Below are 16,860 nucleotides of genomic sequence, written 5' to 3'. Positions count from 1 at the left end.
GTTAAATCAGAGCAAGAATGGTCAAAGTAAGGTTAAAATTAAATATATATTTAATAACATTGCAATTGAATTCAATCAATTACAAGGCAAACTTGTTACAAAATGAACGCTTTAAATCGTATCTACTCTACCATGATTATTGTAAATCAAAGAGAGAAAGCAAGAGGCGAGGGAGAAGGAGTAGGACAAGCTAGAGTTGAGATGAAGAATCCACAGAACAATGCTTCACAATTCCTTTTATACACAAGATAAACCAATCAGACCACATTTTGACCCTTACTTATCAACATATGACTAGCAATGCAACAGTAAGTTACACAATGAAGTGTGAGACCCATCAAGCAGAGACTCTGTCCAGCAACGCCAAAAGATTTTAGCATATGAGAAGTGGGGGCAGTGTGACACCCAGCCTGTTTGACAAACCTGTCAATATATTAAAAGAGAAAGGCTCATTTCAACATGTTCCCTTTCCTGCACACATTTTCTGTCCCTGTTTAATTAACTGAAAGTTGTTATAATGATCAGTTTTATTATCTGTTTATTAAGTTAAGTTTCTGTTTGAACAACCAAGGTGTAGTCTTAGTCTATTTTACAGGTTTATCTTATGGTGAAGTTTTTTAATCTTATCTTATATTTTGATTTTTCATTTGACAAACATAATGTAATGTACATTTATACATTTGTAACATTACATTGCAAACTCCCTCCTCAGGTATGTATAGAGGCCACCCGCACCAACAAATTGCAATTTTTTTGTTGGCATAGCTGGTAGTGGTCGCGCTTGGGTGTTGGAGGTGACGGGTTCGATCTCAGGTGCGGGCGAACGTCGGCCAAGTATTCTTCCGATGGGGGCGCGGCCACGTCTGTTACATATGTTAATAGACAGAGAGTTGCTGTCTTTGTATAGTAGGGACAGATAGGAAATGCAAGATGTTAGCAAACAAGGAAGTGTAATGTATCTTTTATCTGTAAATGTCAACTTTATTCTTACATACTGTGTGTTGCATTTACTATACAGGGCCAACATATTTTCTATATGCATGTATTTTATTTGGTTAAAGGCTGAAAGAAACATCAGGCACATATGTGAATGGGCTGTTTTTACACAGATAGACATAACATTTGTTTGATTCGTTTTTCAGAACAGAAGTAAGACATTCAACTTAACATTAAAGCCTGGCCAGATACATGTTATTCTATTGTCATTTTAATGTGTGTACCTTGAATCCCTTCAGAGTATGTAACATGCTTGCAGTTACTCCTAGACTTGCTTACTCCTGGACATCCTGCTAAAAGAATAGATCAATACTACTTTATTGTGACATTGCTAATTTCAATAAGGTATTGCAAGTACTTGAGTAAGGTACTTAGGTTGCACTGTATGGTCTGATGATGCATCATCTGTTCACCAATTTGGTTTAATTTACTTTCAATTAGCAAGCATAATGTAGATCAGATTGATGGCCAAAGAAAGTTAGTTGCACTAACTGGAAAGTCAGGGAAGTAATTTACTGGCACACAGAAATATGTTAACCCTCGTGCTGCCTTCGGGTCACATGACCCAAAGGTTCATAACGAACCATCATTGTGTTTACCCAATTTTACCCAATACAAAACCAAATAAAAATACTTTTCTTTTAACCTTCGCAATGTGGGGGGTCTGAGACAGCCCGACGGTTAAAAGAAAATGCTTCACTTTGTTTTTGTATGCGGTAAAGTTGTCGCAATACGACGGTGGGTCACAATGACTGATGGGTCAGAACGACCCGAGGAGAACACAAGGGTTAAGCAACAGCTCCCCTGCATACATTCGCACACAGCACTGCCAAGGATTTCCTGAAAACAAAACCATTTTGAGTCTGAGGAATGATTGCTTTATTCCCATTGGACAGAGGTTGCTGAGCAACACTCGAATGGATTCAAAAACATTCAATTTTCTTATTACTTTGAAACTTAACATCTGAAGCATTTCACAATTCTCAAAATCAAAACCAAAAACAAGAAAACAAATCCAATTGGACTATTTAAAGAAAATTTGTGTTGTCTTATTCTGTATTGATGTATGTGTGTAGCAACAAAGAAAGCATAAAGTATATTTTAGTAATGTTATTGTTAGTCAGTGATGTGCTAAATCAAATCCTTACTCTAGTATTTTCTGTACACGTGTGTTGGTTTTCACTTCAAGCTAATCTAATCGTTCATTCCCAAAGACCCAAAGACACACATTTTCAAGTACAAATATCACCCGATTTCAACTCAGATAATCCATCAAAGCAAATTTACACATAGGACAGTTCAAATGAAAACATGCTCACATACAGTTAGGTCCATAAATATTTGGACATTGACACAATTTTCATCATTTTGGCTCTGTATACCACCACAATGGATTTGAAATGAAACAATCAAGATGTGCTTTAAGTGCAGACTTTCAGCTTTAATTTCAGGGTATTTACATCCAAATCAGGTGAACGGTGTAGGAATTACAATACATTTTATATGTGCCCCCCCCCCCTTTTTAAGGGACCAAAAGTAATTGGACAATTGGCTGCTCAGCTGTTCCATGGCCAGGTGTATGTTATTCCCTCATGGGAGTTCGTTATTTCATTGACAAGGAGCAGATAAAAGGTCTAGAGTTCATTTCAAGTATGGTATTTGTGTTTGGAATCTGTTGCTGTCAACTCTCAATATGAAGTCCAAAGAGCTGTCACCATCAGTGAAGCAAGCCATCGTTAGGCTGAACAATCAAAACAAACCTATCAGAGAGATAGCAAAAACATTAGGTGTGGCCAAATCAACTGTTTGGTACATTCTTAAAAAGAAAGAACGCACTGGTGAGCTCAGCAACACCAAAAGACCCGGAAGACCACGGAAAACAACTGTGGTGGATGACAGAAGAATTCTTTCCCTGGTGAAGAAAAACCCCTTCACAACAGTTGGCCAGATCAAGAACACTCTCCAGGAGGTAGGCGTATCTGTGTCAAAGTCAAAAATTAAGAGAAGACTTCACCAGAGTAAATACAGAGGGTTCACCACAAGATGTAAACCATTGGTGAGTCTCAAAAACAGGAAGACCAGATTAGAGTTTGCCAAAAAACATCTAAAAGAGCCTGTACAGTTCTGGAACAACATCCTATGGACAGATGAGACCAAGATCAACTTGTACCAGAATGATGGGAAGAGAAGAGTATGGAGAAGGGAAGGAACTGCTCAAGATCCAAAGCATACCACCTCATCAGTGAAGCATGGTGGAGGTTGTGTTATGGCGTGGGCATGTATGGCTGCCAATGGAACTGGTTCCCTTGTATTTATCGATGATGTGACTGCTGACAAAAGCAGTAGGATGAATTCTGAAGTGTTTCTGGCAATATTATCTGCTCAGATTCAGCCAAATGCTTCAGAACTCATAGGACGGCGCTTCACAGTGCAGATGGACAATGACCCGAAGCATACTGCGAAAGCAACCAAAGAGTTTTTTAAGGCAAAGAAGTGGAATGTTCTGCAATGGCCAAGTCAATCACCTGACCTAAATCCAATTGAGCATGCATTTCACTTGCTAAAGACAAAACTGAAGGGAAAATGCCCCAAGAACAAGCAGGAACTGAAGACAGTTGCAGTAGAGGCCTGGCAGAGCATCACCAGAGACGAAACCCAGCGTCTGGTGATGTCTATGGGTTCCAGACTTCAGGCTGTCATTGACTGCAAAGGATTTGCAACCAAGTATTAAAAGTGACAATTAGATTTATGATTATGTTAGTTTGTCCAATTATTTTTGGTCCCTTAAAAGGGGGGGGGGGGGGGCACATATAAAATGTGTTGTAATTCCTACACCGTTCACCTGATTTGGATGTAAATACCCTGAAATTAAAGATGAAAGTCTGCACTTAAAGCACACCTTGATTGTTTCATTTCAAATCCATTGTGGTGGTATACAGAGCCAAAATGATGAAAATTGTGTCAATGTCCAAATATTTATGGACCTAACTGTAGGTTACCTCAAGGGTCAAGAAGTTAGGAAGTATGAACAGACATGTATGATATCTCTATTAGATACAAGCCAGAGCTTTAGGCCTGCAGAGACTCAACTACGGCTCCAGCACTTACACATCTAACACGTCTCAGCCCAGCATTTACCCATCCAAAATCTAATTACAGACCTTTGTCCAAAAGGAGATTAGAATTGGATTGGCTAAACCTGTAATTTACCCACATCATCACTCTTGGCTCAGAGGTAACCATTTATGTGTGTGTGTGTGTGTGTGGGGGGGGGGGGGGGGGGGGGGTTGTGGAACCAAGCACAATATTGCCAAAACTTGACACTTCATTGTTTTTAGAGATGCCTAAATCTACAACACTGAACACACATGTACAATTCTACAGTTCTAATAAATGTTGAAAAATTCATTCAAATTTTAGGATGCATATAATAATTGGTAAATCTACAAAAAGCACTTAGCAGACTAACTAAACCACCCTAGTGGTTGTATTATTCTCAAACTCCCACATTATTGCTGCACAGTCACCTGTATTTTGCGTTATCTTAGAAGTGTTACCCGCTAGAACATCTTATGGTAGCCATACCCTGTGATACGTCAGAGTACCTCCAAAAAGTAGTCATACCTCACACAATTCTTCAAACGTTTTTAACCACAAGGGGCAAAAAGAGCCAGAATTTTCCAACAAATCAAATCTGGAAAAATATGTTTCTGTGTTTGGTTACACTGTAAGTGTTGTGTTAGAAAATACAAACAGATAATTCGCCAATTAATAGTAAATCAAAAGGTTTATCAAAATTGATATCTTTAGAAAGCTAAGAAAAAGCAATACAAAACATTGCTTTACAATTATTTAGCTGTGCTCTAATCATTTAGTAATGATAAGGTGAATTTATTGAGATTCAGCCCTTTCTATTTTGATCTTGATCAGTAGAGTAAGCTGATATGATATCAGTAGGCTACTTAATGAATACAAAAAATGTCTTAGAAAGCATAGGGTCCAACGATGATGGTAAGCCGCAATAGAGAACTGGAGCGGTAGTTAAGGACGTTGTTCTGGGTGACCATCTCCAGATCTACAACGTGCTCCCTTGGACCAGTCAGTGGCTTTGTCATCACTAGCATGGCACTGACGTTGTTGGAGCGCTGGAGTGTTGAGGGTAAGAGAAGTAGTATGTTAGTTATAAAGCAACTGTACAGACAAATACAGGGACACACTAGTAGTCTCAGGATGCATCTTTCCTTGTGTACAATGACTAAATGCTCCACTAAATACATCTTTTCAATGATTGTTTAAAAAATGTAATCGTTCCTTTATTTTCCACTTTGAAATGTTTGTCTGAAACTTACCCAGTCGGTAACACTTTATTTAAAGTCCATATGCATAATGCATTATGCAGCATTATATATGTACTCGTAAGGCATTACAATACAGTAATAATACAGTATAAGCATAGTTTTAGAGACTTGTAGACACTTGTAAAGCCTCATGAAGACTCATGATGTTGTATACCAATTCATAATGCTCAGTTACACAGACAGACACACACACAGAGATTCCTAGCATTATTATATATTGGGTGTGCTTGCCTTCGGCAAGGGCACAACCTTTGTTCTCTCATATATATTTATTGGAATGCTGCTTCAGCATTCCAAGTATTGTTCTTTGAATCTTTATTCAACTTCTTAAAGGCCATATGGCAGGTTAAACACAACTGTTGATTAATGGGTACATGAAGCACTCAAGATATGTATATCATTTAAAATATCTCCAAATGGTGTCTCCAAATGGTGTTAAAGACCAGCTTTTGTCGTTTTTGGTGTTAGCATTAGCATATTAGCGCAAATCGGCAATGACGTCACGTTGGGGAGTCGTGGAGGAGAGAAGCCTCAGCCTAGTACTAGAACTATGGCGACTGACTGGGATGAAGAAGAGGTGGCAAAAACCACTAATGTGTATGATGGCCCGCAGCCGTATAATTTCGAACCATCAGGATCAGGAGATACCTGTCTGAGCATTCCACCCAGCTGCTAGTCCAAGCACTTGTCCTCTCAAAGTTGGACTACTGCAACTCGCTGCTCGCCGGTCTCCCAGCATGCGCAACCCGCCCTCTCCAGAGGATTCAGAACGCGGCGGCCCGTCTGGTCTTCAATCTACCCAGACGCTCCCATGTTACCCCGCTCCTCATCTCCTTCCACTGGCTTCCCATCAAGACCCGTATCAGATTCAAGACTCTGGTACTAACCTTCCGAGCGGTGAACCGGACTGCACCTGACTACATCAAGTCTCTCGTCCAGCCTTACCCTCAGACTCGTATTGAGAGACTTGTTTTTTCTACAGGTACACTCTTGCACTCTTGTGGGGAGTTTCATGTTGTTCAATTGTAACTTGTTTAACTGCATGCTCTTATGGTTCTTCCCTTTGGCACTTATTTGGTTTTCCACAATGTATGCTTCATGTTTTGGCTGCTCGCAATGCTTGGGGCTATCTCGTTGTTATGATCAGTGACCTATGTTCTTTTGTAAAGCTCTCTCTTGGAAGTCGCTTTGGATAAAAGCGTCTGCTAAATGCATAAATGTAATGTAAATCCACCAAGTAGACATGAGAGGGCAAATGAGGAATTGCCGAGACCTGATGGCCGTCAAAGCCAATTAAATGGATGGTCCGAGGAGAATGAGTGGAGAGTTGGTGCAGTGTCCTGGTGAGTTGCTATCATTTAGCAACGCAGCAACGATCTCTGGAGCTAGTTTACGAACAGCAGTGCACATATACAACTTTTTTTTACTGTCAGAATAGCACCGAGTGAAAGTCAATGTTTTCTTTATATCTAGTGATAGTGATCATTCACGGCCTGACATTACATTTTTGAGGCACATGTCCTTTGGACAAGTAGCCCTACATTTACGTTTCACTTTTCCATGCACAAAAGTCACGTCCGGGTAAAGATTGTGCCTTTGACCAACGACGATGAGCTGTAATATTATACAAATGATAACAATTGAGGTGTTATAAAAAATGTATTTGTTACATTAAACATTTACACAATTTCTGCAGAATGAAACACTTTCTGTTATGTACTGTATTCAGCTTAGTCCAAATATCTCTACAGACCGTGCAGCTAATTTAATGCTCAACACTTGAACTGGGGCTTATTACTTGAAATAGGAATTACTGCGTCTTCTCAGTTACACTATCAGGGCTTGGAAATACTGTGAATTGCAAAAGCAGGCAAATGGCTAGTAGAACATAACATTTCATAATAATTTCAGTCAATCAAACAGCTGCAAGACTCAGTGAAATGTTATATACAGCTAGCAAACTAACGTTAGCTAGCATCGCTAACGACATTGGCTAACTCAACTTCGGTACAGTAGGCTATCCTCAGTATTTGCAAGCTGGACAGTGCAAGTACAGTAACATGGCATTTTATTGGCTGTGCTCACGCCTTCGGCGAGCACAACCATTGTTCTCTCACATATATCTTATTATTATTATTTTCCCATCCCTAAGGATCAGTCAATATTTGGACTACATAGAAAACGGCGGTGTCAAAATGTTCGTTTTGGTCTCGATTGCGGTGCTTCTATTGGGATTTACGTTCCGTTGCACGGTTTAGGCTGTTAGGCTGTGCCTAAACCGTGCAACAGCTCGTTTCCCGATTTTGGTTTTCTTATTTCAAAACGAAAATCCATTGGCCGCAAAGTACACGGACCGGGACGGAATAAGAAAACCAACATCGGGAAACGAGCTGTTTCTTCTTTATGGGCCCGACCAAAAATACAATTAAAAAGCCTTTAAATTATATCGCGATTCGGCACAAAAATGCGTCGGCCCACCGGGCTAATGCCCGCTATGCCTGATGGCCAGTCCAGCCCTGCCCCTAACTATTAATTACAATAGTTATAATGGAGAATGCTCCATTATAACTATTGTAATTAATTAAGAGTACATGTAAAATGCTGTATAATGCGTTATGCATATGGACAAATAAAGTGTAACACTTGGTTCTGCAGCTGTGGAAATGTGCTACATGACCACTTGAATAATTTGATTTAAGGGAGTCAGGTGGCTGAGCGGTTAGGGAAGCGGGCTAGTAATCTGAAGGTTGCCAGTTCGATTCCCGGCTGTGCAAAATGACGTTGTGTCCTTGGGCAAGGCACTTCACCCTACTTGCCTCGGGGAGAATGTCCCTGTACTTACTGTAAGTCGCTCTGGATAAGAGTGTCTGCTAAATTATCTCACCCTGAGGAAGAATTCTCCTCCCTCGTTGCCAGACTTGATCCTGAAGTTATTGTGCATGTTGGGGTAGACGCTGGTGGCCTGGATCTGGAAGATGTCTGCTGGTACGGAGCGTTCTGAGGTGATGCTCATGTATTTGTACACAATGGATGGTGGAAGTCCCCGGCAGATGGATGGTGACTGGCAGCTGCAACGACTGCATACATAGAGCCATTATAGTTTTTGACCACATAGTGGATGTGGTAGTGGTAGGTTGGATTGTCTTTTTGCAGGTGAAGATTGGAAACATACCGGAGCAAGCTAATGCTAATCTAGAATGGTGGGTACATTTGTTTCCCTGGATGCACAAAAAGGTGATAGAGCTAATTGATCAATGGGCCTTAAAGTTGTACTACTAACCTTAACCATACTTGTTACCCTAACCATACAATTTACATAAACATTTCCATTAGTTGTGTAGAATTGCACAGAATTTGAACTTTGAAATTGTTCATCTACAACTCACACTTCAACTGCAGGATCTTGCATAAAAATCCATTGTTCTTTGTAAACAAATGGGAGTGGCCGCAAAGGGTAATTGGGGTAGGTGCAACTATTCACTACTCACGTAATCCTAATATGTTGAAAGACCATAATTGACTATTACATTCAACCTGAAAACAATCTCAAAAAAGTGTTTCAGCACAGCAGTCTTGCAAAACGTTTTTCTTTTATTCTTACCCTTCTCCTGTCTGCACGTAAGGTTCATGGCAGGGGTTTCTAGGGTAGCACCGGAAGCCTCCAAAGTAGTTCCAGCACATCTCATCTTCTCTGCAGTTGTGTCCTGTATCACACTCATTTATGTCTGCCCATGAAGAGAACATGTCAACAATTTCACATCCTTAATCCCAAAAGTTTGGTGTTTATATATATTAAAATCATTGAGTCATTGAGATTCACTGCTGGTGTTGCAAGATTGGTTGGTTGGGCTTGGTTGAGATTTAGGTATTGTGCTTGTTGCAACAGGCCCAGTACCTTGGCATACTCGGGTGCCTTGGAGTTGGTATCCCTCAGGACAGGCACAGACATACCCTCCAGGCTGGTTTACACACTGCCACTGGCACATGTAGCTGGAGAAAGCACACTCATCGATATCTATTCACAGACAAACATTTAGGGAATTAACTTAAAGGCCTGTATGAGATATACACATCATACATATTTAAGTCCAATTTGTTTAACAAAGTACCAAGTGACGAATTTCTACTGCATCTATACTTTAAGATAGACCCCATGCTCTAACCAGATAATAACATTTTCTACATGTAAAGTTACACCACACTCATTACCTTGGCATGATACTTGGTCTGACACTAACTCATAGCCTTGTTCACATTGGCAGATAAAGGAGCCCATGATATTGTAGCACTGGTGCTGGCATGGATTGCTATCCTCACACTCGTTGACATCTGCAAAGCATTGGGAGCAACCAAATTAGCTGGATGCAAAGACTCGCAAAGTCTTTGGGATTACAATGCTTTGAAACGGAATAGTATTTTGCACTATAGTTTGATTACAATCTTGAAATGTAAAGAGAAATATTCTACATTAACATCTAGAATATATAACAGTTTTATGTAAAAAATGTTTGTGATAGGTTGCACCAAAATAGACTTCACACTCCAGACCACCAAAATCAGGGAGTCAGGTGGCTGAGCTGTTAGGGAATCGGGCTAGTAATCAGAAGATTGCCGGTTCTGTTGTGTTGTGTCCTTGGGCAAGGCACTTCACCCTACTTCCCTCGGGGGGAATGTAACTGTACTTACTGTAAGTCGCTCTGGATAAGCTAAATGTAAATGGCAGTGAGTTTTATGTTTTTCTCTGAAAGTGCTTGATTACATAAATCATGTCCATCATTGTCTGCTGCACTCCCCTTTTGCACTATTATGTCACATTGGAGAAAATATACTAGGTATTGGGTACCTTCAAATTCACTGTCTGTTTCTTAGAAATGATTTTGTGATCTGGCCAACAGGGTGGGTCTCGGAGTGTATCGGGCCGCGTGAAGTAATCCATTGCTTAGTGCAGCCCAACATGGCAACCAATGTGTGTATGTGTATTTCTCTTGAACGACTAATCCAAACAACTTCACACTCAACTATGCACATCCTTGGGTTCTGAGCAATATGCCTGCCGAATTTCACTCACGTCTGCTAAATGACTAAATGTAATATGAATATAATATTCTTATCTACACTTTTTGATATTTCTGGTCCAACAGAGACAAATTTACTGAACAGAACACTGACAGTGTTCCTTAGCAGCACCTTCTCCTGGGTGGTCTACAGTCGTAGCCAGGTTGGTTAACATACTGTATACAAAGTGCTAAAAATAGTGGCACTTTCAGTTTTGTATACAGTGACTCGGATGTGTTACACGTGTGAGAGAGAGAACACTGAATCCATCCAAAGCTTGGCTCAGAAAAAAGCAGCAAGAAGTTGAGCTCAGCAGCGGTCTGCCTGATGTAACCCATTTGTGACACAGGGGCTATAACCACGATGTGAAAATGATGTCATACTGGAGGCTGTGTAAACATATTCCCCCCCCCCACACACACACACACACTCACACTTCTTACATACACAGAGACACACACAATACACACACACACGGTGATACACATCATTTCCAGTTAACAAAGCCCAGGTGACCCTGCTTTTGGCTGGTGGCAGCGAGGAATAGTACAGCACTAGCTAATGGTCAAAGCTGACATCCACTTATCCATACAAGAGGGAAAATATGACGATGGCTTCCCATTCCGCTTTTTCCAGGAGATCACTTTAGATTGCTGTTATACATGTCGACAGAGGTGAACCAATAGGCACAATATGCACACTTCTATGATCCCAGCTACAAAGCAAAACTTAATTACTGTGGGTGCATTGGATTTGTGTGATGTCATGGAAACCATTGAACAATCCAAAAAGAGTACTTGCATAATGTGTGTCAGGCAAGCAGTCAGGCAAGCAACATCACGTTTCCTTCAAAGAATTTTAAGAAAATTCTTGCTATTAGGAACTGTCAGAATCTGTCAGTGAAACCTATACTATTCTGTACAAGGCAAAATGAGTGAAAATCGTAACTGTGCTCTGTACTGTCTAACACTATGAACATACTCCCAAAAGCCCCCAAATGTTTCTAACAAAAGATGAAAAGCTCCCCTATGAAGCGGTGCCTTCATGAGACAGTGGTCTGACCAAGAACATTTTATGCCACTTTGGTGTCAGAATGGTTAACCACAAGACAACAACTGTGAGACCCCCATTCAAATTTGTAAACATGGAGATGTGAGAAATGACCGGTTTCACAAGTTTTGTGAAAAACCAGCCTGCCTTTGTCCTGAGTAAGCACCAAGAAGAATAAAGACAGTAAACATAACTTAGCCTTTGAAGTCTGAGATCAAATCAGAGACCTAACTACTAAAGACTATGGCCCAGTTTCCCAGACATGGATTAAGCCTAGACATTTCTCTTACTTTCTTTCTCTTACTTTAGGACTCGGCTTAATCCATGTCTTAGAAACTGAACCTATAAATTTAGAGTGTATTCTGAGTACTTGGGGTTTGAAAAATTCTACATGAAGGGGTTAAAAAGCATACAGTAATCTGTTTTAACTATATTGGTTACACATTCTTATACATTTTCTTGTTCTAACACTTAACTGACTCGACAACCTAGCTAACAACCCATCAAGTAATATAACAGTCACTTTCAACTTAAAAGTACCATTTATTAACAATTGAGATATTGTTAACTTTGTTAAGTCTAATTTGATCAGTAATGCTCAACATTAGTTTTCTTTGGCATTACTATGCTGTTGAAGGCAAACGCACAATAAAGAATCAAATAAAGCATGGTTTATTTAAGGTATCTTGCTGGAAGGAGTACATTGTTAGATGACTCATTTCCAATACTTTCAAGATGTGCTTGCCAACTGATGTGATATCATATAAAATAATGACTGGTTTGAATTAAGTATTTTTTGCAAGACTCTTCAAGAAAGAAGTGCCTACTATGCGAAACGTCTGTTACCTCTCAATAACGTTGTGCACTGAACACCACTAAAATTAATAATTGGTGTTTATCTCTTGAGACATCCCTGTTTACTTTGTTCTGCTTATTATGTCACCAGAAACTATTGTAGCAGACTATGACATGCACACTGTACATCTGTACTTCAGCTCTGTCTGTACAAACTAATTCTTGATATGCTTGTTAAGCATAGTACTGTCTGTCTTGTATCTATGTGAATGTGCTATAGAATAAAAACTCTGAATCTCTCTTAGGTTATGATATAGACAACACCAGGAGGAATGCTCTATTCCCATGAACCTACGTTGTTTGTAATCATGTACAGATTTAAATACTACTATACCATCATAGTTTGACTGTAGCACTTTACTGGGTGTACTCACACTTACTTTGCATACAATCCAGTTTGAGCAGTTCATAAATTATAAAAGACACATTTAAAGGAATTAAGTGTTGTATCGCAAGTCTAGGCCTATCTGTTGTTGCCAAACACAACACCCAAGTATAGGATAGCCCTTCTTATAAGTGATACAATAATGAAGGGAAGGGAAAAAGCATGGTTTTGGAATGTGTTGTTGGCTACCATGTTCTGTCCCTCAGCTGAGCTTGGCTGTCACCCCATGTCAACTGAATGGTTTATGTAACTGCAATTGTTTGCCTCCCTTGCCAAGATTCGGCGTGTTGCAACTTGACCAAGAGAGCAGAGCAGACGCACACTTTTACAAACTCGTCACACGCAAGAAACACAATCCCACACATCGACACTCACACATTCAATGTATAGGCCTACATTGTATAGTTCACAGCACAGTCTTACCTCTGCAGTAATTGGTCTCATCAGCCATGAAGCCCATAGCACATTGCACTGGTGGAGAGAGAGCAGCGCCGGCTCCAACACTGTATCCAGTGCCCCCTCGGCTTCCGCTACCAATCGGTATGACCCTCTGAATTGGTAAGGCTGGAGCCTCCACAGGAGGCGACGGCAGGTCGCGCACATCATCCATCGCAGCCGCAGGTTCATCCTCTCCATTGCTGACGATGATCTGGGCATTCTGGGGCAGGCAGAAGTACCCACCAAAGTGGTTGATGCATCTCATGCCACCTTTGCAGGCGTCAGGCACTGTCACGCACTCGTTGATGTCTGAGAGTTAAGAGTCTGTCATCAGCGTCTTCCGCAAAGGCAATGGTAAAACGCTACCATGTGAGCCGGAAGGAGAATGTTCACTGGAGGTATAAAAAAACGGATGGCCTTACCTTTGCATTCTTGTCGGTCAACATCAAACTCATAGCCATCGGTGCACTAATGCCAGAAAAAGATTGTTAGGTATCTGGCATTTATTATACTCATTTCTTATGGTGACAGAATGGCAGAACACTAGATTGATTCACTGATTAAACAGCTATGACCCTTAAGTACGAAACTGATTAAGCATGGCAGTCACTATAGGACCATAAAGACACAAACCTCAACTTCAGGTCATTATAATCATGAAGTAAAACAAAAGGAAAAATGGTCCCCAAACATAACTTTGGCCTACTGAATTGTGAAAATGTTAGGTTACTGAGTGGGTGATTTACACATTTGTTATTCTGCTCTGTGGCTCTGTTTCCCGACTGGTGGATAACAGGAAATCAGACAGACAAGCCATTAACAACCTGGAGAACACCTGTGTTTTCACTTATCCCCCCAAAACAATGTGTTTAGTCTGTCGCCATCCAGGGAGGAATGTCTGCGCGCCTGTTCGCCGACCATCTGACTCATGAGGCTAGACTAGAGAGACAAGCTCCGGCCCGGCCTCAGCATGGGCTCGAGGCTCCAGTCTCATATGATTAACCTCCATAACTCATCATCAGCTCCGACAACAACATCAAGTTACAACTGCCGACTACCGATAAGTGCATCCTGGATTGGTGGAAACTCTTCGTATAAGTATTGCCACTCGCAAATACTTTATACTGTCATTAGTGTAAATTGTTATCATTTGGAACTCAGAATAGCAGTTGTAAAGTCTGTTTGCTTTTTTTATTGTTTGTCATGTCATAGAAAGAATGGTGTCTTTTATTTGAGTGTTTTTGTCTAATTCTGATGGCAAAACAGTTATCCTTTATAGAAAAAATAATATACCCTTTTTGTTCATCTAGTAGTCTCTCCATTCATCTATCCATTCATCCATACATCCACCCATCAATCACACTTACTTCTCCATTTACTTATTCATCAATCAATTTCTTCAGTAATTATTTAACAACTCACTCAATCCTCATTCATTCATTCAATTTAGAGGCATTGTAAGCCAGTGCATGGTAGATGTTGTGACTGCCACTTGCCGTGTATGTGACAGGTTCTTCAACCTCCTGGGACACAGCAATGTTGATGACAACACTCAAGCACAAATACATCCACAGCATTTTGTTATTCCTTCAGATAAAGACAAACGGACAAATATGAGGTGAATAGAATGGAGTCCAAGGAAGGATGAACATACCTTAACCATTTGTTGGACCATGGAAGTCCATTGAGCTTTACAACACTTTAACACATCATATAAGTAAATTTTGGGCTGACTCGTGAACAATAAAACAACTTCAATCAAGCTCCATCCGGTGTGCAACGTCATATTTAGACGGATATAATTAGGCTATCAGGAGAGAAAAGGTTTGCATGTACAAACGTCTATGACATAAGGCCATATTTTCATTGGCACGATTTGACCCCCCTTAGCCACACAGAATTATCGAAGAGAAATATATTTTCTCTGACAGCGCATGCACATTCCATCATGGTTGCTCGTTAAAGTGTTACTTTACAAATGGTTAAATGATAACACATCCTTATCACTTGTAGGTTGTCACTGTCTGCAAATGATGACGCCAATATCAAGTAGGCTAGCCTAATAGCTGAGAGGTTACCAATTTATTAACCTACTGAATTTATGCTGCGCTATAAATCTAGGAAATAGCATATCCATCAAATCTATTGCTTTTCACTATAGTTTGAAGCCCACTGTGCGCAATGAATATCGTAATTAAGTCTTACCTCGGAAATGCTGCCAGTGTCTTGCAAATTGTTTATCCTCAGGAGTAACCTGACAACAGCTACAGTAACGTAAAGCTATCCACTATCTTTGATAGTGTGACTTCTGCATAAATGTCTATCGTTGAAAAAAAGGATAGAGGTGGTGCTCTAAGCACTTCAACATCCGAGGGATTTTTGCAATGTCAAGTACAAACACTAATTTCAACAGTTGCACAGAATAAAACGTGTTGACCCCCTCTACTGGTTATCCGACATGTGGCACCACAACATAAAGCTTGCCAGACAGACAAGGCCCTACGTTAAAGAAATGTATTAGACCATCGGTTCCCAAACTGGGGTACGCGTACTCCCAGGGGTACTCAAAGTGGTTCAGGGGGTACGCGGGGAGAACATTTGATTTGCGTTTTCAAAGTAAAAAAAAAATATATATACATTTTCAAACTGAGCTATAAATAGACATGAAATGTTAAATAGTCTGAATAGCCAAGTCGCATTGCCAAAAATACTCATGTATACCAATATTCAGCAAAATAATTACACTGCGAAAAATAGCTACAGGTAGTGACGTATAGTAAGACTTTTAGTAAGTAAGACTTTATTTATATAGCACTTTTCATACAAGAATTGCGGCTCAAAGTGCTTTACATAAAATCAACAAAACAATAATAAGTGTTGATCTAAACTAGCCGCACTCTATCTGCGGTCTCTCGAATCCATCTTAGATCCGAGCTGCCACTTGCAGTTTCTAATACACAAGACAAGACAAGGTAAACATGAGGAAAGAGGAGGAAAAAAGGCAACACCCAGACAATGCTCCTAGAGGAGTACAGTGTGGGAACAGACAAAAACCTCAGCACATAAGTACAACAACATTTACAAAAACAGGCGAAGGCGTTGGATGGGGGTGGGGGGTGGTGATATCTGTAGTAGGTGAAAGTTAATGTGTGAGTAGGTCTGGGTTGGCGCCCTCGACCTAGGCCACAATCAGTCCGATTCTCCCTATGCAGATTGTGTTGGCCAGGAGACATCCTTGGTCATGACCCAGGCAGAGACCAAACCACAGATGTCGGTGGGGGGGGGGGGGAAGGGAGGAGCAAGATAGTCTCGCTTCAGCGCTCTCCAGGGGAGTTGTTTTCCAGCGACGGCCTTGGCCAAGGCCTGTGCTGGTTACGGGGCCGAAAGTGGATAAGATTGGGGTAGTTGTTTTGACGAGTAGCCGCACTCAATTTTCACGTCCACCCTTCAGGAATGTCTCCATGTCCTCCATCTTCCTTTGCAGAGCCGCAAACTTATCCCTGTTAAGTTCACAGTCTGAGCTCCAACAGCTCTGCCCAACGTATAGTCAACAGTCACACCGGTTAGCTCCCTCGTCAGAATCTCACTTGCTGATGACCTGTGTAGGGAAGCGGGAGCTGCACGAACATGGACAAGTGTTTGAAAAGAGTTAATCCCCCGTCCAGAGAGACACCATTGGTTTCTACCAGTAGGCCTACAATCGAGCATTAACCTGCCGGTGAC

General features: G+C 40.8%; 1 protein-coding gene across 1 annotated transcript; it reads right to left on the bottom strand.

Annotated features, from left to right (window-relative positions):
• Positions 1–1,858: 1,858 nt before the first annotated feature.
• si:ch73-173h19.3 (uncharacterized protein LOC563864 homolog) lies at positions 1,859–15,555 on the bottom strand. Its single transcript, XM_062448247.1, has 10 exons — positions 15,343–15,555; positions 14,634–14,724; positions 13,560–13,605; positions 13,123–13,446; positions 9,564–9,683; positions 9,250–9,369; positions 8,956–9,079; positions 8,239–8,431; positions 3,986–5,141; positions 1,859–2,310 (listed from the first exon to the last, which is right to left on the bottom strand). The coding sequence occupies exons 2-9, from the start codon at positions 14,712–14,714 to the stop codon at positions 4,980–4,982; spliced, it is 1,170 nt and encodes a 389-aa protein (XP_062304231.1). The 5' UTR covers positions 14,715–14,724; positions 15,343–15,555; the 3' UTR covers positions 1,859–2,310; positions 3,986–4,979.
• Between the last annotated feature and the right edge of the window lie 1,305 nt (positions 15,556–16,860).

This window comes from Osmerus eperlanus, chromosome 22, assembly GCF_963692335.1.
Source record: "Osmerus eperlanus chromosome 22, fOsmEpe2.1, whole genome shotgun sequence".
NCBI classification, from domain to species: domain Eukaryota; kingdom Metazoa; phylum Chordata; class Actinopteri; order Osmeriformes; family Osmeridae; genus Osmerus; species Osmerus eperlanus.
The sequence above is the reverse complement of the archived record's forward strand: the minus strand, read 5'-3'. Positions and strand labels throughout refer to the sequence as shown.

Bases quoted from the DNA above. Each gene is read 5' to 3' on its own strand.
- si:ch73-173h19.3 (XM_062448247.1), bottom strand. From the start codon at position 14,714: ATGCTGTGGATGTATTTGTGCTTGAGTGTTGTCATCAACATTGCTGTG. The intron at 9,370-9,563 runs GTAATGAGTGTG...GTCTGTGAATAG, and splicing joins AGACCAAGTATCATGCCAAG to ATATCGATGAGTGTGCTTTC. The intron at 9,080-9,249 runs GTACTGGGCCTG...CTTCATGGGCAG, and splicing joins AGGCACCCGAGTATGCCAAG to ACATAAATGAGTGTGATACA.